Source organism: Bos grunniens, chromosome 4 (assembly GCF_055505025.1).
Source record: "Bos grunniens cultivar Pamir isolate PY7600 chromosome 4, Bosgru_T2T1.0, whole genome shotgun sequence".
Taxonomy (NCBI): domain Eukaryota; kingdom Metazoa; phylum Chordata; class Mammalia; order Artiodactyla; family Bovidae; genus Bos; species Bos grunniens.
The window spans coordinates 51385782-51409926 of record NC_141168.1 but is presented as its reverse complement, the minus strand read 5'-3'; the positions used below and the strand labels follow the sequence as shown (position 1 = coordinate 51409926).

The following is a 24145-nucleotide window of genomic DNA, read 5'->3' as shown; positions in this document are numbered from 1 at the left end:
TCCCTGGGTCCCCAGCGGTCCGACAGATCTTGGCTGAGGGAGGGAGAAAAAGGCCAGGCGACTGGGCGGGCGCGGAGCGGCCGGAACGCGGTGTCGACGGTGACGGCGGCGGTGGCAGTGGGGAGCTGGGGTCACCTTGTGATGCGAGCGCTCCTCTGTGCCGCACCGCCTCTGGGAGGAAGCCCCATTGCCCTCTTCTTTCTAAGCTGTCATCCTCCTGCTGCAGTCGTCATTACAGTACCGCTGGTGACGCCACTCGGTGAGCGCAAGTGGATAAATAGAAACGTCTGCCACAGCGAAGATGAAAGGAGACCCGCAGCTAATGGCTCGGCAGTGATGCGCCAGGTGTGGGCCTCGCTCGAATGGGGAGGAGAGTGTGAAAACAGAGAGACACACACACTGAGAGAGGGAGACACCCAGGCACAGGGGATGCAAATGGAATTCCGCAGGAAGAAAAGGGAGCTTAACGCGGCGAGTTCCGCAGGGGTTGCGGGACTCGGTAATTGAATACGCTTTTGATATATATAAATTTTTTTTATTGTTTGGGCTTTTGTTTTCTTAACTTGGTGCCTTGTTCTAACACTGATGAGAGAATCCATAACTGCATTTTAAAAGTGTGAAGGCCGATTGACAAGCCTCGCTTCTCTTATTATTACAACTGTCTGTCCCTGGTGAGCTAACCGAGCCGCGGCTCCTAAGTCTTTTTTTTTTTTTTTTTTCATTACAAGCTACCGAAAAGCGTATTCCCTCCCCCGCAAGTTGTCTGGACAGCTTGAGCCTGAGATCTCCTTTCCTCCCACCTCCTCCCAGCCCCTACCCCCAGCTGTTTCCTTCCTCCTAGGAACCAAAAGAGAACTTTGCCATTTTTCTTCCCCAAGGGGCAAGAGATAAATGTCTTAATATTTTTCTTTAAAGACGGCTTTGGCTGCTGACTCCAAATGTTCGTGTTTTTTTTTTTTTTTTTCTCCCATTGCCCCTCTCCCCATCTAGGTGACCTTAAGCTTTCCACAGCCTGGCTTGACCTCCAGATGGCTATTCAAGGAAGAAATCTCCCATTTGTTGGGGCCTCGCCTGCACTTCAGGTATGTAGAGTGGGGAAGAGGTTCTAAGGGTGGCCTTGTTTCTTTTCTTGCCCGTATTTTAATGTATTCGTTCAGAGTCAACGAATTACCCGGAAACAGGTTTTTGGGAGTTAAGAAGCTCTGGCAAATGCGCCCCCCACAGCGGCAGCGGCAAAGGCTCCTAGCTGGGAGAAGGTGCTGTTCTTACCCAGAGATTTGGGGCAGGGGTCGAGAAAGACCAGCACGTGGCATTGGGGTTCATAGAGGGTTGTCTAATGGGGCTCTCTGTCCCTAGTGCCCTGCCCCAGGGTTTTGGTCCCCTGCTCCAAAAGTGGGTGGCATTGGGATTGAAGAGAGAGAAGCCATCGAAAATGCCATGAAAGTACAAGTGACTGGAGTTCTCATCAGTTGTCGAAGACAGAGGGGGACCTCCAGGGCAGGGCTGGGGGTGTGTGAGTAGTGCCGAATGTCTTTGGGAATAGCCACAGGCTCCCTCTCAGGTCTGCTTCCAGGGGAGGTGGAACCCATTAGGAAACTGACCCCTTGCCAGTTTTGAGTGTGTTGGGGCTAGGTAGGCAGGCTGGGTCTCTCGTTTTGCTGAGGCTAGAAGGCAGGCCCCTTCTTTGCGCTGCAACCGCTCCCACTAGACTTTCTCTGCCCCTTTCTAGGAGCTTCTAGCGCTAAGCTGATGGCTGCAAAAGGCTGCTTTGCCCCTCCTCCTTCTGTACGTTCCAAGACAAAGCCCCAACTTCTGAAATTCGAAAGAAAAGTCCCTCTATCACTCAGTATTTTTAACTTTATCTTTTTTCTCTTCTCCTCCTTTTTCTTTTTCTCAACTCTTCCCCCCTGTCTCAATCTTCCTATCTGTGGGCTTCCAGAGGTGATGAAGGAAACGAGGAAAGACAGAAGTTCCCTTCTCAAGTTCTGCCTTCCACATGTCCCCCCCCCCCACACTTGATAAGAACTGTTCACTGACCTCCCCTTGCGGTCGGGTGTGCAGAGGGAACTGGAAGGGAAGGTTCTCATAAACATTTCCAATCCCCGGGACTCCCAGAGTCACCAGGTGCTGAGCACTGCCGGCCCCAAAGTCCTGGAGAATATTTCAGAGGTGAGAGGAGTGATCCGGATCAGAGTCCAGAGCCTTTTGCCCTGGCGGAGAGTTATCCTAGGATTCCATGGTGCCCTGTCCTCTCTAGCTGGTAGGCAGAGCCTGAGAGAACACCTGGCTTGCTCCTTCCTTCCTGTCAAAGTAGAGCCACCAGCGTCTGCGTTTAGATCTGCCACTATCCTTCACCTTCTTCTGGGCCCTTCCAGCCCTGGGCCTGGGGCGCTCCCCCCTTCCCTTCCTCTATGCTCCGCAGCCTTCGGCCAACTCACAGCAGCCCCCCCGCCCCCGCTGCGCTCACCTCGGCGAGGCCGGGTCCTCAGAGGGACCCCTGGCTGCCCGCCCCGCCCCCAGCTTTGCATTCAATGGGAGTGCTCTGTGTTTGATCCTCTTTTCCTCCGGGTTTTCCGTGTGAGATGAAAGAGGAGTAGGATTGAGAGATCAAGAGGTGCCACTTGCGTCTCTTTCCTGGGCCCGGCCCATCCGAGCCGGACTTCCCCTGGTGTCCCGGGAGGAAGGAGGCTCGAGCCCCGGGCTCAGCCTCTCCCAGAGGGGGCTGCCTCTTCTGGGCTTCGGATCTGAAGCTTCAGGGACGCCTTCATCCCTCTCCTGACTCCTGACTCCACTCTTTGAAAATGTCTCAATTCCCCCTTCTTTAGACGCCTAACGTACCTCGATGGCAGGAGAAAATTTTTTTTTCCTTTTTAAACCAAATATCACTTCTTCCAAAAGCATCTTTCATTAATATCAGATGAAGAGGGGTCTAATTTTTAACAGGAAGAAGAAGAAAACAGGAGGCTCGATAAAAGCACTGTTTCTAGTTGGGGTTTTCTGGGGGGGTGTTGGGAGGGAGTGTTTGTTTTTGGTTTACGGGGAGGCACTGTAATAGCGTGGTTATCACTGTATCATGGAGGTTAGTCCCTATGCGGCAGAAGAAAGGTAAATTCACAGAGGGAGTAAAACCCGCGCGTCGCCGAGGCCTGGGCGACCCCATAAAAGAGAGGGGGTGATAGCAGCCTAGTGGGGTCCGGCCCGGGCCCCCACCGCTTCTCACCTCCCGCGGCGGGAGGGACAACCCTCCTGTCTGCGGGCCTGCTGTCCCCTCCCCCGCTGGGGCGGGGGTTTAGGTCCAGCCGGCTCCTCTGGGATTGAAATTCTCCGGACTTCAAAAGCTCGCGGCCCCGCTTCCGCCTGGCTGGGCTGGGCTGGGCTGGGCAGGGGGTGGGTGGGAACCCCGGGGAGGCGACGCGGAGATAAGATGCGCGGGTTGTGTTAAATGGAATCGGAAGCTGAGCCAGGGCCACCAGACGCGCCGATCCGCAGGAGCCTCTTCGCTTCCCGAGAAAACCCCGGCTCCGGAGAGCTGAGGCAGAGGGTAGGGAACGCCTCAGTGGCCAGCGGACCCGCTCGGAGCGATAGTCTGAGGCCCTGAGTACCTTCTCCAGCTGGATGCTGGGTCTCCTGGCAGCAGGCACGCGTTCCGGGCGAAAGGAAGGGACGCGGAGACGTGGGAAGAGGAGTAGGGTTCGGGAGGTGATTTGGCTACCTCAGTGTGGGCAGAATTTTAATCAAGAAAATGTTTTTGCTTCTCACTTTGGTGAAATGTCAGAGCAAAGGGAGCTTCCCTTTAAACAGTAAGCGTCGCCGGGCTGCCGCGGCAGTGATCTGGGGCCCTCAGTCACCTTCCAAGCCGAGGCGCGGGCTGTGGCCATCGAAGTTTCCCCGCGCGGTGGTCTCCACCGCGGTAATAGTGGGAGGTGAGGAGACTTCTGGTGGTTGGTCCCCATCTCCTCCCTGGCAGCTGCCGAACCCAGAGCACAGAGGCACTGCAAGATGTGCTCCTCAGGGAGCAAGGTCAACTGGATCTCAGAAGCCCAGCGGTCGGCCTTTCTGGGGAATGAGGAGACAGATCATGCCCTGCTCACTTCTCCCCACCATTGCCCGCCCTGCAGAGGGCGCCACAAAACAGTTTTTCCTTCAGGCAGGCAGAACCTGTGGCTTCCGGAACTCTGAGCAAGCACCCCCTTCTCTCTGTACTCTTGGAGCCAATGGCCAGGCACCCAGTACAGGAAACTGGATGTTTTCAGATGTTTTCGCCGGCCCATGACACCTGCTCCTCATGTTCTCGGAGCCAGGCAGTCCCACAGTCACTCTTGCTTCCACACCTGTCAACCTTTGGCTCCTATAGGCTTGAGCCCAGTGGCAGCAAGCCCTGGACAGCCTACAACCTATACCCACCACCTAACCATCGAGGAGCCGGAGGATCTCCCCAAGCCCAAGGCTTGCTTCTTCCTGAAGCTACCAGCTGGAAGGGCCCATGTTTTGGTCACAGTTCTCCAACACCCAAGCACCCAAAGCCCCCTCCCCTATCCTAGCAGAGATGGTATGTGGGGCGGGGGAGTTCACCATTACTGTCCTGAAATTTGCTTTCATTACAAAGTGCTTTGATGCCCATTCCTCCTTGACTCTTAAACCTTTAAAAGCAAGCAGCAGTGCCTTTTCTCCCACACAGATAGGGTGACCAGTGGTCTTGACTCATGGCCAGGGCCTGGCTGAACACTGGGCCCTGGACTAGTGCTCCTTCCAAGTCCTTGTCCCTCCCTGGCAAGCAGGGATAACTTAACATCTGACAGTGCCTTAACACTCCATAAGGCAGCCTCCACAACCTCCCACCCTTTTCTGGGGTCAAGCTGTGTTCAGAGGCCTCACAGAGAGGTTATCCACCTGCCCTCAGAATCAGGAGGCTCAAAGACCCACATATCTAAACTGTCCTCACCCTGCTTCTCCATAATTTCCCAGGAGGGCAAAGAGAAACTGCATCTGGAAGTCTAGGAACCCCACATGATAAAAGCAGTCACTGTTGTAGCATTTCACTTGTATTAGCTCTTTTCATTGTCACAACAAAGCTAAGGAAGATCTTGTGAATCACTCCTACTTTCTGAAGCACAGAGAGGAGGCTCATATATAAATGACTCATCTCCCATCCCTCTAACTTCAGGACCACACTCACAACAATTTGAGCTATTAGAAAGTGCTAGGGACTATCATATTCTGAGCCTTTCCTTCCAAAACCTCCACTTGTGGACTTTTGCCAAGATGAATTCACAGGGGCTAGGAAAAACGTGTGTTGGGGTAGGGTAGGTGTGGGAGCAGGGAGAGGTGTAGGCGACTAACCTCTAACCACTCATCTTAGGCATGAAGAAGAAAAGTAAGGAATAAAATGGCCCAAAGTCATTTGGAAACTTGTTCTAGAGAAGGCCACTTCTTCTTTTAAGAAAAGAAGAAAAAAGAAGAAATTCCTTTCTTCTTTTAAGAAAGGAATCAGAGGCTGAGTGGGGATTATGCATGACCTACAGAGAGGCTGGAGCCACCCTTCATGGTATGGGGTAAGAGAGACTAAACTGCAGGTGGGAAGAGTCTTCAGGGCCTGAATTCCAAGTAAGAATGTCATTGCAGCAGGTGATTCTGGAGACCCTGAGAGACAAAGTCTGGTTTCTCTAACCATCACAATCCACTGAGGCCCTGAGCAACTATCTGAAAAGCAGCAAAACTCATCAGGCTTACCTAGCCAGTTTTAACATCTAGGGCATTATGGCCTCCACGTATCTGGCAAACCTCTCTCCAGAAAAATGCGCAGAGACACTGAAGTTAGCCTTCAGTTTCCCATGCCCTCTACAACCCAAATAGAGCCACCAAACTTCAGACACAACTGCCTAATCCCTCTGATAAGGAGGTATGGCTTTACCAGATGTTTTCCCTTAAATGGCAGCTACCTCTGTCAAACTGTCTTCCAGCATTGACTGGCCCAAGGGCCAAAACCTTAGGGACTGGCTCAGCCTGCCCACGCGTCCTCCAGGCTCTGCATAGGCCTCCATTCAAAACCAGACCTGGGAGGTGACATCTGGGTGGAGAGAATGGTGGATCTAATGCTTCTGTTGTTAAAGGCAGGACTTCATTTGGGCTGACCTTCCCTTGGGATAAGGGTGACCCACAGGGAAAGGAACTGGACGGTTATTATGGAGTCCATTATGGGTTGTTTTCCCTTCTAGGGAGGAGGAGGGAGGGGATAGTAGTCCTTCAGTTTTGTGTTTAATAAATTTTGACGGGGCACAAACCATTTCCAAACTTTCTGGACGGTCCAAAGGCCAGAAGAGCCTGATAGCTCCCCTCCTCCCCGCAGTGGAACATACCCACCCCTCACCCTGGTGCTGGTAGAGGGAGCCTGCCTACTGAGGCACCCATCTGGGTGGTCCAGCCGGAGGACCCCTATCTTGGTGGCGTCATTACCCAGTGGGATCTGTCTTCTACGATTTAACTAGCCTTAAATGCCCTAAACGCTCTCTCCCGTTGTGGGTCTCCCTGTGAGTCTCTGTTTCTGTATGCTCACTGACTGCCTGTCTCTGCCCGTTCCCGGGACAAGGAGGAGGCCGCAGCCCCTTCCTCTCCGCTTTCTCGGGTTCGCCAGGCCAGGAGACGCGGTGGCGCCGGAATGCGAACAGAGGAGCCGGTCTCCCGGGTGAGGGGTGGGGAACCGCCGGAACGCGAGGAAGTCCAACCAGTTGGGTCGGCTAAGCCGCTCCCTCCGAAATGGAAAAACCTTTGTGTGAGAAGTTAAGGGGACTGAGTTTTATAGAGCCCCTCCCGACCCAGGCTAGCCCCTTCCTCCAACTGAGCTTTAGGGAGTCCCGATGGGGTACAGTTCCTCCGGATGTGCAGAGGGAAAACTGAATCTCAGAGAGGTTGAGGAACTCGCCCAGGGTTACTCAGCTGGGAAGTGGCCGGAGCTGGGATTTTAACCCAAGTCGTCCAGCCAAACGTAAGATGCTGTTTGTGAGGTTAACACTGAACCCCCAGGGCCGAGGACTACGTCCCCTGACACCGCAGATAAACCAACTGCAGTGCCTCGGCTAAGACTGAAAGACCCGGCAGTGGCCACCTCCTCAGGCTGGATGGATGGATGCTGCTTCCTCCACTGCAGAGGGTGAGCAAGGAGCTTGAGCCAGCTTCAGCTGTTACCGTAAGTCTCAGAGGAGCGGCGCATAGTGAAAAGGTTGGCTAAGAACCCGGAGGGCCGGAGGGCGCCGCGACGTGGAGGGACTGTGCGTTCCCGGCTCAAAAACCTTTCAGCGAGCCAGTGAGGGTGCCCACTTCCTGCAGCGCTGAGTTTCGTGGGTGGGGTACAGGCTATCAAGGGTTTGTTGTAGTGGAGGAAGAGCAGGAGGAATGTCGCCGCGGAGAACAGGGTGTCAAAGGCCCAGCATAGGAGTGCCCGCGCAGTCTGGGCCTAGGCCTGGAATCTCAGTCCTTTCCTTTCCCCCGCAGGGCCGTGCGAAGTGTGGCCCGCAGTCCTTTGAACGTCCCAGTCTGGCCGGAGAGCCGGTCAACCGCCCCGTCCTGTCCTCTTGACCCTTTTCTGAGCCCTCCTCCGCTCCCTCCCCTGGCCGCCGCGGTGACAAAGCGCAGCTCCTGAACTGCTGTCTTGGTGCGCCCCCCACTGCCGACCGCCAGAGGAGGAAGTCGCGACTCGTTTCAGCATCTCCGCTGGCTCCGATCCCACGACTCTGCGGTGGGCGGCAGCCCAAATCCCATCCCTGAAGCCCACCTTCACTCGGTAGGGAGTCTCCCCTCTCCCTAAGCGCCCACCTTCCGAGCTGGACCCCAGGAGGAATGGGTGGCAGGTCGCGGCCCCTTAGTCTTGTCTTCTAGGGACCGGTTATTACCGTGAGAGGCTGGAAAGAGCAAACAACTCTGAGATGCTACCCTCCCCACTCCTTTGAGAGCCGGCAGAGAACATTTACCTTCAACCAGTCGAAGCTTGCCTAAAGGAGGGTCACATAGGTGAGAGAGTGTCTTATCGATTCCCCTGGTCAGCCAGTATGAGCAAATCACACCCCAAAAGCAAGAATCCACCCAATTTGTTGTGGTGCAGAAAGCCCAGGGGGTCCCCTTGGACACCCCTGTCTCCGCAGACCTCAAGGGGTTCTTTGAACCTCACTTGATTCTGAGCAGTAACTCTCCCGGCAGCAAGTCTTTTCAGATTCCCTTCGAGGTGCTTCTCAAAGTGTGCTCTCTGCATCACCTGGGAACTTGTTAGAAATGTAAATTATCCATCCCACTCCAGACTTAATGAACCAGAAACTCTGGTGGGGGTGGGTGGGCAGCAATCTGCATTTTGACAAGCCCTCCAAGTGATTTTGGTACGCACTCCAGTTTAAGAACTGCTGCCCTATGGATTCCATTACCCTAGTTTCTAAGTTCCCATGATTCTTCACTCTGCCTGGAACAGCTTTTTGTAAGTTGACTTGTTTTTCAGCCTCTGGTGCAGAGCTTTATGCCTCATTTACCCATGTTTATTCACCCTTGTTCTTTACACGTTATCACCTCCATGTGTCTCTTTGTGCACTAACTTACTACCTAATGATATCATTATTTAATTTAGCTCCTCACTCATCTCATTCATCTATTGCCTAAGGACATTCCTTACTCACTGGTGTATTAGAAACTACCCTGCAAGTACAACAGTTGGAGCAGAGTGGAAATCTTGCCCTACCCAGACATTTCCTTCACAGAAAGGAATCAAAGGCCTTGAGATGTGATTGGTTTGCTGGCTTTAGAGTGGAGAAGAGTAGATCTTCCATGCCCCCAAGGACTATGGACAGGGACTCAGTGATTTAGGCAGCTGTGGTAGCTGGTTAAAAGCAAGCAGCTTTAGTAGGAATCAAAAGGCCTAGCCATTTAACTATAGATACAAACACTTGTTCATTCAGGTTTTTCTAATATCAGACATACTCTGGGATATTATTTGATAAATTAAATATACAACTAATGTTATAAATTAGGCATCATGAGGCCAGAGTGCCACCAAGAATAAAGATAGCCATAAATATCTTTGTTTACTGGGTACTACTATAAATGCTTTACATGTATTATATTGTTTAGTCCTCATAACTCCATGAGGTAAGATAGAGAAACCAAGTTTCTCTTGTGGTTAAGAAGGGTTAAATGCTTACTCAAAATCACACATCCTGTTAGTGACAGAGGTGAGATCTAAATCCAACAGTGTGATGCTAGAGGCCAGTCTCCTACTCATGGGATTCAACCCCTGCCTGTGGAAGCCAACAGATCATGCCCTAGGATCTAAACGGATAGATTTCATTTCCAAAGAAGACTAAACTAGTTGGATGACTGTGAAGAATACTGCAACTTCACCAGGCATTACTACTTCTAATATTAATAACAATTAACAGGTGGTCGGCCTTTTCTTATCTAGGTAACATTTTTACACCCACAGTCCCATTTGACAATAATTCTGTATAATAGGAAGAACAGCTCTTGCTATAATTCCTATCTTACAGATGAGGAAACTGAGACCCATGGAAGTTAAGTGCCTCCCCTCAAATCACTCAGTTAATGAATGTCAAAGCAAGGGATACGATTGCTCCTTTTGACTTCTTTGGTTTTGCTTCTGATTTTTTTCTTTCATTCTCACTTTAGACACACATACATGTATCATCATATTAATCCTTGACACTAATCTATTCGTTTAGGTTGCTTTGAAAGACTTCTGTGTCCAGCATTTTGTTTGCGCCTCCCCAGCTCTCTAATGACATCAAAGAGGCCAGAGTTGTTCTTTTCAGTTTCCATTTGAAGAAGCAAAGATCCAGAGAGTTCAGAGGACTTGACCAAGGGCACAGAGCCTCAATAAGCATGTGAAGTCTCAGGCACTTCACAGACAAGCACATCAATTTTGCAGAGAATTCTACAGAATGAATGAATTATTCTTAGTCCCTGCCCATCCTTAAAGCCTGGCAATACAGACAGACACTCAAAAGAAAGCCAGACAATTGTAAAGTACTACTGACAATTTATAAGTATTCAAAATATAATGTGCTGTTAGTGCATGGTTTTGTTATAATGGACTTAAAGTTCTTTCATAACTTCCATTATTGGCATTATGTCAACTTTGGAATGTTTTCCTAATTATTCTGGAGTCAGCCTTACTGTTCTTGGAAAGAATTAGGAGAGGAAAGAAAGGTCAGTTTTAAAAATAGGCATGGAAAGGGCCAAAGAAACCCATACTTAGGATGTAACTCTGCCCTGATCTTAGGCCTGAGGCAGGGGTTTATGCTTTCCCAAGTGCCAACACTCAGACTATACTTTTAATCCTGAATATGGCCCATCCGCAACTGAAGAGCCAGACTACCTCCAAAAATTGACCAGTTTTCCTTTTATTAGAATCTTACTTTCATCACAATCCTAATCTTTTCCCAATACAATGAAAAGAACAAAAGCCTGTGTACTTAGCCTCTAAGCTAAGGACATGATGCATGCTCTCATCCAAGCCTCACAACAAGTCTCAGAGGAACATATAGGTCTCCCCATTTTACAGAAGAGGAAACTGAGGCATAAAGAGGTTAAGCAACTGGCCTGAGGTCACACAGATAGCAAAGGGAGAGCCAGGGAGGAAACCCAGATTTGCAGATACCAAATTTTATTTCCAATAGCTATAAATTCACTCTCACTATGGATGTAGATTTTGAAGTCTGATCCAGCAGGAGAGGAGCAAGAAGGAGTGTAGTGAGGCCTGAAGTTTGAGTCTAGGAGGAAGAGAGATCCCAGAGACCTTTGGGAAGATAGAAGATGACCTGTAACTTCTATGAGAACAGAATCAGTAGTCGAGGAGTGCTCTCAAACTCACCCAGCCAAGACTTCTGGTGCTGCAAAGACACTTGGTTTCAAGGTAAGAGCATGCACTTGGAGCCAGATGAACCTGAGCTTGAACCTCAGTTCTGGCACTTACTCCAATGACCCTGTGCAGACCAAAGCTGCAGGACATTAGATCTAAGGGATGACATGAGGTCTGCCTCATGGAGCTGTCCTGAAGATTTAATGAGATGCCAAGTGGAAAGGGCCTAGCACAGTGTCTGGCCTATGGTGGATACTCACTTCAGTGTCCCTGCGATGTAATGCTTAGTCACTCAGTCATATCAGACTCTTTATGACTCCATGGACTGTAGCCTGCCAGGCTCCTCTGTCCATGGGGATTCTCAAGGCAAGAATACTGGAGTGAGATGCTATGCCCTCTTCCAGGGGATCTTCCCAACCCAGGGATCGAACCCAGGTCTCCCACATTGTGGGTGGATTCCTTACCAGCTGAGCTACCAGGGAAGTGCCCTTATTTCACCCTATGTTTCTGATTCTCCTTACTCAACATTATACTCCTGGTGAATGAGAACCAGCAGTGAATGTGAAGTAAAGGGGAATGGTGCCCAGAGAACCACTGTATGATACGCCCTTCTCCTCGCATGATGGCTAACATTTCCCAGAAAAAATTACACAGCAAAACTAAGGTGCATTCATGCACTTGTTGGAGTTCAAACAAATATGGAGATGGTAAATGTGTAACTGAAGTAAAGAAACTGTTTGGTTGGTACCATCTTTGCAGTAACATGGCATCCAGGTTCCTGAGTCCTTTCTATAACTCCATTCACTGGGAACTTGGATAGGGAGAAGAAAAATCAAGACATGCCTAGTGTGATGATGGAATTTCCCCTTTATGGTAGTTTAAAGGTATAGGCAGATAATACATAAATAAAAACAGGGAACCACTATTGCCCTCTTAACTATAGTGGTAATTTAGCCTAAAACTTAAGTGCCCAAACTCAGGTTAGACAGCTTGGGTTCTGATTCCAGTTCTGACATTCACTATAGCATTGAGTAATGTTGGGCAAGTTACTTAACTTCTTAGAGCCTCGGTTTCTTCATATATAAAATGGAGTCATATGAAGATAAAATGAGTTATTTTTATTTATATAGAACTTAGAAGAGTATTTAGCTTGTAGTAAGTTTCAATTTAGCTGTTACTACTGTGATGTGTTACTTCCCTGACTATAAGCCCAAGGGAGTTTTGTAAGTTTGTGCAATGAAAGAAAGATGAGTGAAGCAAGTGCTCCACGCCTGGGGCAGATATACCAGTGGGCAGCCACTTACAATCAGAGCTAGAGAGACATAGGGTTCAGTTCTGGCTCCACCACTAGTGGGCTAGGACAAATTGCTTAACCTTCAGGAGCTTCCCTATAAAATGGGGATAAACAATAGCTGCCTGGTCATCTTCCCGCAGTTACTAGCCCAGATAGAGTCCTATTGCCTGCCATTTTAGCTCTTAATCTTTGGACTCATAAAGATTTTCTTCTGCTTATTAAGGAGCACACCCTCTGGGAGGAGTCCCATTTTAAGCCATCACCTCTCAGTCCTTAGAGACCCAACAACACTTTACCAGTGTTCTGAGAGTAGGTGAGAGGAAGGCTGGGGCAGGGGAGGGGCAGGCTTAGAAGCAGGATTGAGGAAATGAGAGCAGGACATGAGTGGATTTCCAAGACCTTTCACTTCCTTCACATTGTCTCCTTGAGAAGTTCTGCACCCAGTGCCTTACAGTAATGTCACTAGCTTAATGCTGCAAATATAATAAATTGCTAAATGAGGGGCTCCCCTAGTAGTCCAGTGGCTAAAAGTCTGATCTCTCAATGCTGGGGCCTGGGTTTGATCCCTGGTTGGGGTAGATCCCACACGCCACAACTAAGACCCTGTGCGGCCAAATAAATAAATAAAAATACATATTAAAAAAATAAATTGCTAAATGAGAACTACTCCTGACAGTCGCTCTTCTATTTTGAGGGAAGAGATAGAGTTTTGGTGGCATGGGACTTTCTTTGATATCTGTGGGAGGTGGATAGTATAAGAAATGCAAGGAGGCTGCCATGTTGGGCAATGTTTTCAGTGGATGTTGGAAGGTGGGGGAAGTACATTACAAAGATTTCTCCTTTCTCCAGCTGGCTGGCTTAAGGCCGGCCAATTTGTTAAGCAAAACTATTTAAGTCCCCTTCATCAGCTTCCACTCCCAATTTTTTGTCCCTATGCCCAGCAGAAGGTTCCAGTGTTATTAGTCTTCCTGGTGAATGTCTCCGAAATCCTCAAAAGATAAACTCAATCTAAAAAATATTTGCTGGGGTTCTACTGTGCACCCTGGGGGTTCCCAGGTGGTACTAGTGGTAAAGTACCTGCCTGCCAAAGCAGGAGACATGAAAGACGCAGGTTTGACCCCTGGGTCTGGAGGATTCCTTGGAAGAGGGAATGGCAACCCACTCCAGTACTCTTAACTGGAGAATCCCATGGACAGAGGAGCCTGGTGGGCTATAGTTCATAGGGTCGCAGAGTCGGAGACAACTGAAGTGACTTAGCACACATGGACGTGCTGTGTGCCATATCCTCTTACAGAGGATAACACTCAGTTACAGAGTGACTGTGACAGAGACTGCTAACTTTCTCCCCTTCTTTCATCATGAAAGAGTTCCATAATTCAGCAATGCACATAGCTTTCACATCTACAGACCACATTGCCCTGCCTCCATTGCAAGTAGGGATATCACTGGAAGTAAATTCTGACCCAGTGATGTCAGCAGAATGTTATGTGGCAACTTCCAGGCACTATCGCTAAAAGACAGAAGTGTATAAACCCTTACACAGTCATGTTTACTGTTTCTTTGTCCTGCCTGGAGCTTGTCTACGGAGATCCCAGACCTTCACATGGCAGAGCAACGAGGTGGAAGAAGCCTGGATCTCTGACATCATGGAGCACCACACCAGGAGAATGGGAAATGAAGGAATTCTGTTTTCCAAATTAAAAAGAGAGAGTAAGAAAGGGAAGGGAGGGAGGTGGAGAGAGAGAAAGAAAGGAGAGACCTATAAGAAAATGTAAATTTCCCAAGGTTTCAGAGTTGTGATAAAGGGTGTGGATGTATGCATGTGTGTGAGAGATTTTCCACTGAAAAATTATAAAACATCTTCAGAGAGCTTCAGGCTACCCTAAACCTTTTTCCAGGCAAGCAGCTGAACCAAAGAAAAAATTGCTAGAGTATTACAGAGACCTAATTATTTTTACATGTACAATATGCCACTTAAAAAAAAATAATTTTACCCACACAGTGATAACTAAGTGAGATATTATAGAGGGATTGTGAAGATGGCAAATGAGAAGTTTCTCTGGAGACAGAATGAAAATGAACAAGCCATTCTCAGGAGACCAATTGAGAAAAATAGCCAATCCTTCTATTTCTATTTCTGTTCTCAATTTGCTGTGAAACCTTAAGTGAGCTATTAAACATCTTGGACCTTATTAAAATGGGGTGGTAATTTCATATAGAGTGAGTGATTTCAAATCCAAACTGAGACTCTCACATGCAAAAATGTAGGTTTTGTAAAAAGCTGTTCACTTTCTGCTAAGGAGGTAAGAGGATATGTTTGAAGAGCTAACATAGTTACCGATAGATACTCCATATGCTAACTTAACATAAATGCCTCAAATTTTTATATCCTTGATGGAGGGACATCAGGGTCTCTGGCTTATTTTATGTGCTTTAGTCTTGGGTGGGAAGTGCTTTTAAGTAAAATAAGAAACCATTTCAGAAGTCTTTCTCCTTTTCCACATCAGTTATTTATTAACTGTAACAATTCCCTTTTCACCCACCATGTTTCCCTATGTTCGTTTTATGATAGGGAGCCTCACCACTGTGAGACCAATTCTTCCGGGCTCCCTGGTGAAAAATGGCGGACAGAACGCAGAATCGTGACAGGGCTGGCCATATAACGTGGCTCTTGCTTTTGCTGTTTTCATCCACTCTGTAGGTGGCGAGTTTAAAGGTCTGGGAAAATCCCCCTGATGGCTAGACAGTGGATTTCTAGTGGGATCAGATTAGCACATTCAAGTAGAATCGCTGTAGTACCGGCCAGGTCTGTTTTCAGACCTGTGCACCAGGATGAGGAAAAGCTGCCCATGGGTCTGTGATGTTTCTTAGACAAGAATCCAGCCCCTGAAAGGTGGAAATAAGACACATGCCAGCCATTAGGGATTGTCTCCATTCTATAGGCGTAGATGGTAGCAAGGGAAACTTTGTTTCCATCTATGCCTATAGGATAGAATCTAACCAATGACTAGGTCAAAAGCCAAGAGCCCAGGTCAGGGTCATGTGCAGCATCTTTGATCAATGACTATGTGGTACTGACGTCAAGAGAATGGGCCAGTGGTCAGGGAAATGGACTCTAGTACTGCCCCTGCCATAGCCTGGCTGGGTGACCTTGGACAGGTCACTTCACTCTTCTGGACCTTTGTCAGTAAATAGAGCACAGTCCCAACTCTGCCACACACTGGTGACCTTGACAAATTCACAGCACTGTGTATCAGAGGAAGCTGAAGGGATTTGTATTTAGAGTGTCCCAACCACAACATTCTGTAACCCCAGCAGGAGTCACACACCATGCCTGGTAGTAGCAGTGAGAGAGCTGGCTTGGTCATATTAAGAAATTGAGGATGTCAGAGACTGGGATGCCAGATTAGCATCAGCTAATAGTGTTGCCAAATATTTCATTTGCAAATGTTTTTACATGTTGGCAGCTAATTCGAATTGTTATAAAAGTCTGTACTAGCTGATGACTCTAGGGCAGAAGTTCCCTACTAGTCCAGTTGGGGGGACTTCTGCATTCCACTGACTGGAGAAAGAAACTGATTAGGTGGGGACCTGGCTGGTAGCCCAGTTGATGGAGGGTCCCCCATGTGGAGAACGTGGCCGTGTTGGCCAAGACTGAGCCGGCTAGTCTGGCCTGAGCTCCTACCTTAGCCTGGTTCCCTGGTGCACCTGCAGTGATCTGGGTCAGCCTGGGCCTGTTTGCTTCCAACCCCGGTGGTCTGCCAGTAGTGGTTGGAAAGAGGATGTAGGGGGCAAGAAATGACCCTTGGCCTGCAGGTACCAGGCCTCCAGGGTCCGGTCACCGCGGAGACGCACGGCTTGGTGCCAGCAATGCCTGGGGCAGGTGCTGGGCTCGCGCAGCCCACCACTCAGCGACTCGCGGCTAGGGGCAGGTTGGCACGGGGTGGGCACCGCAGCTCCCACCGAGAACCCCCGGGAAGCAGCATCCTGGCGCCGGCGGGCTGCAGATGGTGGGGAAGGGGCCAAGCGGCCAAGGAACCCCCAAATCGACGCCACGTATTTGTCGGAAGGAAATTCGACCCTGGAGCAACAGTGGGCTGGGCAAGCACATTCCTGCCGGTTTCAACAGGGATTCTCCATCTGCCAGAAAGCCTCGGCTCCAAGCAGCCGGGTCCCACCCCTCTAGTTGTGGGGAGCAGAACTCCCCAGAACACGGTTCCCCAGGCAGAACCATGACTCCCGGGGCCCCTCCTCTGGATACACCCCAGTGCACCCAGAGGTGATGTTCTTTCCAGGCTCCTCACCTACTCCAGCCTGCCCTTTACAGAGGCGGAGCTCTGTCAAGTTCAAACACAAAAACCTATTTTTCTACTGAGTCAGTTTGTGCAAAAGAACTTTGAAGACTGACAACAGCGTACAAGGACACTCACCCTCACACTACTGGCGAAACGTAAAAATAAATATACAAACATTTAAAACCTCTTTCGAGGTAATTTTGATAGCTGTGAGTGTAGTTATTACTCCTTTTGTCTCCACAGTCTCACTTCCTGAAAATTTTCCTACACAATGCACTCAAAAATATTTATTGCATCACTTTAGTGATAATGAAAAAGTGGAAACAACCTAACCATCCAACTACATATAAACTGATTCAACAAGTAATGGAAAAACTCTATATATAAAAGTGTGAGTTCACAGGCAAATGGGTCTAAATTTACATTAAATGAAAAAATAATAAGTTGTTAAAAAATGACATGGTATGATTACTCCTTTGTTAAGGTGCAGAAAGAAATTTTAAGTAAATTCTGCAACTCAATCAGATGTGATTATTGGTTTCTTATAGATGATTATATAGGAAGCATATGTATATTTTATATGCACATACATCTAGACATTGTTTAGCTTTGAGGTATGATGAGTGGAGGCATTAACTTACCACATTACATATTTCTTCAAATTTTGATTTCTTTTTACATAAGCATGCATTAGTTTTGCATTTCCCATGCTCAAAAAATAACAAAGGTATTTTTAAAAATCGTAGACTTTCCTCATTTCCAGACTGCCAGATTGTTATCACTTTTCATTACTGATTGTTTCATTAGTGTTATTTTTCCCTTCAGCCTCTTCTCCTCCCTGTAGAGTATCCAAGAAAATTGCATTCCTTTCATTATAACTTATAAACTGCTTGTTTCATATGTGCAAATAATTTTTAACCCCTTTCAACTGCAAGAATAAAAGAAATGAGAATATTATTTCCACTTAATCTATTCAAATGAAAATATTAGGTATAGTATTTTTTGACCCTTGAAAGCAATGAAGTTTTTAATCCTCCTTACTTCTCAAGTTCTGTGTAATTTTGTCTTCTAGCAGCACATATTCTCTCTCAATACAGTAAACCATAAAAGTAGATCTTTAAGTGGTTTAAAAAAATTTTTTTTTAATCCATAAAGCCTTCATAATTTCTAGAGGAAATAATCTTAGAAAGTTGAATAGGATTTCCAGGGACAAGATTTGGAGCAGGCAGGGCACTCTTGGCTGAAGGAAGGATACTGTGAAAGAGCTGGGAGAGGGGTATTTGACTCTGGGATTGTTTAAATCAATCTGAACATTGTCCCAGAAACATGAGCTCCATTCATATTATGGGAAATAAGCATGGCCACACTTAAAACATGCAGAAATGCAGGGATTGTCTGGCCTTTTAAAAGATTCATATAGAAAAATGGCACTCAGCAACAACAAGCCAAGAGCATCCACCCCTATCAAGATGTCTGTTGTGATTCGTAGTTACACACAAAACAACATCATATTTCCTTAGGCAAAAATCTCAGAATATACCAAAATCATACACTCACACACATAAGTCAAGATTTTTGCTCAGACCCCTGTTATCTTTCTCCTCCTTTTCATATGCATTAATAGCATCAGTATAAAAGGCAGGTGTTCTGGAACAAACTACCCCGGTTCTAATCCTGACTCTGCCATATATTAACTTATGACTTTGGTCAAGTTATTTAACTTCTCTGGGTTTCAAGTTCATCACCTCAAAAATGGACATAATAACATTACCCATTTTACGGTGTTATGCAGCTTAAACAAGGTTATATATATATGTGTGTGTGTGTGTGTATGTGTGTGTATACATATATATAAAGATTTTAGAACACTAAGCTCTTTAGAATACTGAGAATATAGCTTTAGAATATAATGCTTGCTAGAATACTGAATTTAATAAAAGTTACCCACAACTGTTGCCTATTCTTATATCCCCTAGGAAAGCTTATGCTTCATTCTCCCCTCCTTAAGACACTGCCATCTCCACATTCTTTTAATTGTCTTGGTTAGCTCCATCCCTGATTTCATGGAGATTCTAACAATAGCTTCTCCTTCTCTTTTCCTTCTCTCTCCTACTCAATGGGAGGCAAATACCAAATCTGCCTGCAATGCAGGAAACCCTGGTTTGATTCCTGGTTTAGGAAGATCCATTAGAGAAGGGAATAGCTACCCACTCCAGTATTCTGGCCTGGAGAATTCCATGGATTGTATAGTTTGTGGGGTCACAAAGAGTTGGACATGACTAAGCTTCTTTCACTTTCACAGAACACCTAATTGGAAACCTGTATTCTGTTCTTCCTCTCTGTGATAGTCTCTGAGTTTTTAAGAAAACTTTTCTGACGTGTATTTTATATGTTATTAAACTCATCCATTTCAGGTGTATGATTCCATGATTTTTAGTAACTCTACTGTGTGGTGCGACCATCACAATAAATCATTTTTCGAACATTTTCATCCCCCTGGCCCTGCCAGGATCCCTCATGACCTACAGTTAATCTTACTTCCCTCCAGCTTGAGGCACCCACTAATCCACCTTCTGTCACTAAAAATTTACCTTTTCAAGGTTCATCCATGATGTAGCATATGTTAGTGGCTCAATATTTCCTATTTTATTGCTTATAAAATTAGAATGATTTCTACCATGTCTATGAGAATTACATTATATAGCAATATTGATATTATATAATTAAAATTACTATTACACCTATATTATTCTAGGCACTGAGCTAACTGCTTTATCTGCATCACAAAACTTAAACCTTACAACAGCCTTATGGGTTATCTGGGTAACATCATATTCATTTTTGAGTTGATGAAACTATTTTAGAATTGTGAGCAGGTTAATCTAAGGTCACAAATCAAGTAGGCAGTAGGGTGGGGACTTAAACCTAAATCTATCTGACACCAGAATGAAAGCCAGAGTCACCTTCAAAATTAACAATTTTGAAATTGCATACCTTTCTATCATCACAAAAACAAAATTCAAGGAAATATTCATATAAACCCCACCAAAGAGAGAAATGGCCAGGGCTTCCTCAGTTGTAAATCTCCATTCATATATAAGGAGTTGGTTCTCCATCATATTCTCCATCCCTGATGCGGCCCTGTTTGGAGAATGTTTAGCTCCCTTGGGAAAAAGCTGGTAGCATAAAGGACTCAGTTTGGCTGGATCAAGATTTCTGATATCTAAAGACGTTGCTCCTGGCACTGTCCTAGTGCATCCTCAGGCAGCCTGGAGAGGGAAACTAAACCTTTACCCATCACCCTGTCTAACAGGAAAGGAACATGGTGGGGTGGGCTTAGAGACCCCCTGACTCCTACTGTTAACAATATTTAGACTGGAACTCATAGCAGCATACTCTAACACTCAAGACGGACTATTTCAATACTGGTCCATCCACTACCCAGTGGTACTGGAGAAAACTGTTTAATAGGAAATTTCTGCTGCCACACTTGTCTAAACACCCTCGTCTAAAGATTTCTAAAGACATCTCCAGTTGTTTAAGGCAGTAAAACCTAGTTGACATTCTGTGATGAGCCTCAGGCTGGTGACATTCACCTTCAAAAATGTGTTGTTATTATGAATACACTAATAATATTTGCTGTGTTAATAAATACTACAACAAGCCATGCTCCAAATCTGTCCTATCGTTTCTGAGATAAACCCACGCCACCCTCATTAGCTGCAGAAGGAAGGGCCGTCAGAATGGAAACCAAGCCCCTTATTGCATGAAAGAATCCCAGAGACCACAAGAGGGTGCCTAGGTGTTCTGGGGATGAGAAAACAAGTCTTCCAGCCCATTGGAAAGATCCAGGAGAGACAGGTGCTCAGAAAAATGCCACTTCAGCTCAATAGCACCTAACTTTGGCCATGATAGCATTTTACTGCCTGTGTGCAGTGTCCTTTAACAGTATCATTTATTCGTCAAATGAAAATAACTATTTGTTAGTGTTAGATGTCAGGATAGTGACGGGGCGGGGAGGGTAGTAAGGTACTACATCTGTTTCTTGATCTCTTGCAGGTTACACAGGTACTTTGTGATACTATGCACTTTTTTGTACGTAGTATTTCAATATAACTTATCCGAAAAGGTACAGATGAAAAATAGTTTAGAATGAAAGGAGCCCAGCATAGTGCCTGTTACATAGTAGGTGGACATCGCGTTTGTGTTCATTGAATAAAGGATCGCGTTCGATCCCATCACGTGGGGTAAGCAGACTCGTAGGATACTGTTGATACTGTCGTCATTATTAACCTTTCTTCACAGGTTGGAAGACGTTCCAGGATCTTGGCCCGGTCACACGGTTAAGTCGCGGGGCCGGGAGCCTCGGTTCCTGACGCCGAGCCGGAAGAGGGTGGATCACCGCCCCATTTCGATTTCGCCGCCGCGCGGGCGGGGTCCCGCCACAGTCCCGAGCGAGGCTGGCCGGAAGAAGCCGGGCGGCCGGAGGCGGCTCTCCAGCCCGCAGCAGCGAGCGAGCTCCCAGGACGCGACCGGAGCGGACGGAAGGAGGCATCGCTGCGCTCGGCCCGGCCCGCGGGGGCTCCCCCGGCTCCGCGTTCCCGCGGTCGCTCGCCGGGCCCGCGGTCCTGCAGGCCGCGCCGGTCCGTCCGCCCACACCTTCGCGCTCTCCGCACCCTGGTCCCCTTCTCTGAACTACTGTGACCAGCCTCGGGAAAAAAGCCCCAGCTTCCCAGAACTATTGGATATCATCCATTGGATGTGATGGCAGCAGTAGGAAAATACAGAAATGTAAGAACAACACAGCTTTTTCTTAGACCTCAAACAAAAACCTCCCACTTGGGCTCCCCTTGACCACGACTTAACTACACAAGCCTATGGACCTGGCTCAGGGTGGCTGAGACAGGGTCTCCTGGGTCACACAGATCCTGGCCTTGGCCATCCAGCCCTGGGACCTAGCACGAGTCATGGACCTTCTGCCTCACTTTTCTCATCTGTAAGATTGGACCCCCTGTCCAATTCATGGGGGTTGGGCATGGGAGTGAAATGAGATACCCCTGCAAATCACGGCATTTAGCAGGTAGTGGGTACTGGACAATACTTCCTTAGCCTCCCCAACCTGAGCCAAACTGCCCTTTGTGCTTGTTCCCAAAAACCTCTCTCTCTGCCTGTCCTGGATCAGAGACACTCTCTAGGCCTGGCACAAGTATTCAGCCTCCTTGCTGCCTGCCCCAGCCTTCACTCCCCCATACCTCTCAGCACACTAGGCATGCTGTCCCTGGGTCTTTATCTCAACCTTCAGTGTGAACATTTATGTAGCTGTGTCACCCCACCTTTCTCTCACAAACTCACACATGCACACACTTACAGATTATTAAGGCTGTTGGAGGATGAGTATCAAAATGCCAAGTTGGTGCCTAGCACGGAGACTTGCCAGCCCAATAAATGTCTGTTGTGGGGCAGGGCGGTAGGTAGAGAAGGCCTGCACCACCTCTAGCCTCTTCCTCCCAACCCCCACCTCACAGCGCCCTCCCCGCTTTCTCTGCAGCTGGTGGTGCTAAAGACTAAGCCTCCACCCCCTCCCCTCAACTCAGAAGCCATATTCACCCTAGCCGTGGTGACAGGTTGATGACTCCTATAACAGGCCCCTTTCCTCCTCTGGGGGGTTCCTGCCTCTATGGAGCCTGGTGGAGGGGCCACCAGCAGGGCCGGAAACCTGGGGAGAACGTCTCTGGCTGCCACTGATTTCTGTTCCTAGAATTGATGTTTTTCTACAATTACAACCTTCCCTCCTTCATTATGTCTCCTGTGTTCCTGAAGCAGTAAATACCAGGGTTATGCATTATATTTCCCATAACTTACTTTCAATGATCAGAAAAGCTTCTATTAATAGACATGTTATTGACAGGGAACCTGGTTTTGAAGCTGAGAGTAAGATTTCTAGAGCAGTGGTTACCTGCTTAGCACAGAGATGCCCACCTCTCCAGCTTCTGTCCCCTGGGCCCCTGTCTGCACACAGTACAGTAACAAGAGACAGCAGATTAGCAGTTGAAAACACGGCCCCCAGATCCAGTGCTTGAGTTCAGTCCTGGCATTGCCCCTTAACCTGGCTGTGTTTCTGTCTCTCCATCTGTGATATGAGGATGATGACAATAATAATTCCTAGAGTTGTTAGGCAGATTAATGAGTTCATATCTGTACAGTGATTAGCACTCTGTAAGCCCTCAGTAATTTTTGTCACATACCTAAAGCTTAATACAGCTGGAGACCTTGACTCCTAAAGGTGTCTAGCTAGCCCTAAATGCTTGTAAACTGTTCTGAAAAAGAGACCTAGGATACCTGTGGTAAAAATATGCACAAGGATCACCTAGTTTAACCCTGGTCTTATTGATATTTAAGCTTGATAGAACTGTACTTGGGAATAAACTAATCTCTCTCAACCTTTACTTTCCTTCATTTGTGTTATGTGTGCATGGCCACATTCTGAAAGGAAAACAAGAAAGGAAAGAAGGGGAGAGGCAGAGAGAAGGAGGGAGGGAAAGAGGAAGGGGGAAGAAGAGAGGAAGGATCAGATTGAGAAGGCCAAATTGTGATAAAAATTCTTATTTTTAAAATTATTTTCCATCAGAATTAGAATAATAATGCCAAATGTTCAATAAATAATGCCAAACTCATAATTTCCTGGATCTTACAGTTTCTAGAAAATCTAGGTCAGAAGACATTGCTGGGCCAGGTCAGCTAGGTCTCAGACCTGGAGGGAAGCAATGGCTGCAGCCACCGGATAAGCATCTACCCACCAGCATCACAGAGACCGACTCCCACTTCCACACTTGAAATAGGCCCTCCACTCCCTGATAGCATCAACGGCACAGGTTGCACAAAACTCAGCCATTTCCCACTTCAAGACCAGGTATGACAAGGAAAGGAGCTTTCTTTCACTTGGTGCTCAGTCGTGTCCGACTCTTTTTCAACCCCACAGACTGTAGCCTGCCAAGCTCCTCTGTCCATGGAATTTTCCAGGCAAGAATACTGGAGTGGGTTGCCATTTCTTCCTCTAGGGATCTTCCCCACCCAGAACCCAAGTCTCCTGCACTGCAGGTGGTTTCTTTACCACTAGCGCCACCTAGGAAGCCCTTCTTTCACTCAAGCCTGCCTGAAAAGGTGTGGCCTGGATCCCCTTCCTCCAGCATCTAAACACACACACATCTGTCCTGGATTCAGCATGTCTAATGGTTTGGATTATATGCTGTAGAAACTATAGGCTTCCAAAAGGCTTCATGAAGGTATTCCAAGTGGAGGTTCAAGGCAGCCCTGAGAAGGTGCTCATGACCCAGCTGGCCAGAAGGCCAAAAAAGAAGAGACTGGCTCCCATCCTGCTTCCCCAGCTCTCTGGAACCCTACAAAGATCATTTCAAGCCGAGCACTCCGGTTTTGTTTTGTTTTGTTTTTTGAGAAAGAAAGTGTGATTTTCTTTGCTACTCAAAAGGGGAACACAGTAGGTTCCTAACCTACTGTGTTAGCACTTTAAGAACTGAGCCCCTCCTCTGAGCACTCCACTTTTCCCCCCAGAAATGCCTGCTTCACCTAGGCCTAAATCAGTAATTCTCCACAGGGGGATGATTATGGCCCTCAGGGAACATTTGGCAAAGTCTGCAGACATTTTAGATTGTCACAACTGGGGTAGGGTCTACTGGCATCTAGCGG

General features: G+C 47.5%; 1 protein-coding gene across 1 annotated transcript; it reads left to right on the top strand.

Moving 5' to 3' along the window:
- Positions 1-141: 141 nt before the first annotated feature.
- On the top strand, positions 142-22239 carry LOC147374130 (uncharacterized). Its single transcript, XM_086396380.1, has 3 exons — positions 142-345; positions 991-1082; positions 20747-22239. The coding sequence occupies exons 1-3, from the start codon at positions 142-144 to the stop codon at positions 21204-21206; spliced, it is 756 nt and encodes a 251-aa protein (XP_086252506.1). The 3' UTR covers positions 21207-22239.
- The last annotated feature ends 1906 nt before the right edge of the window (positions 22240-24145 follow it).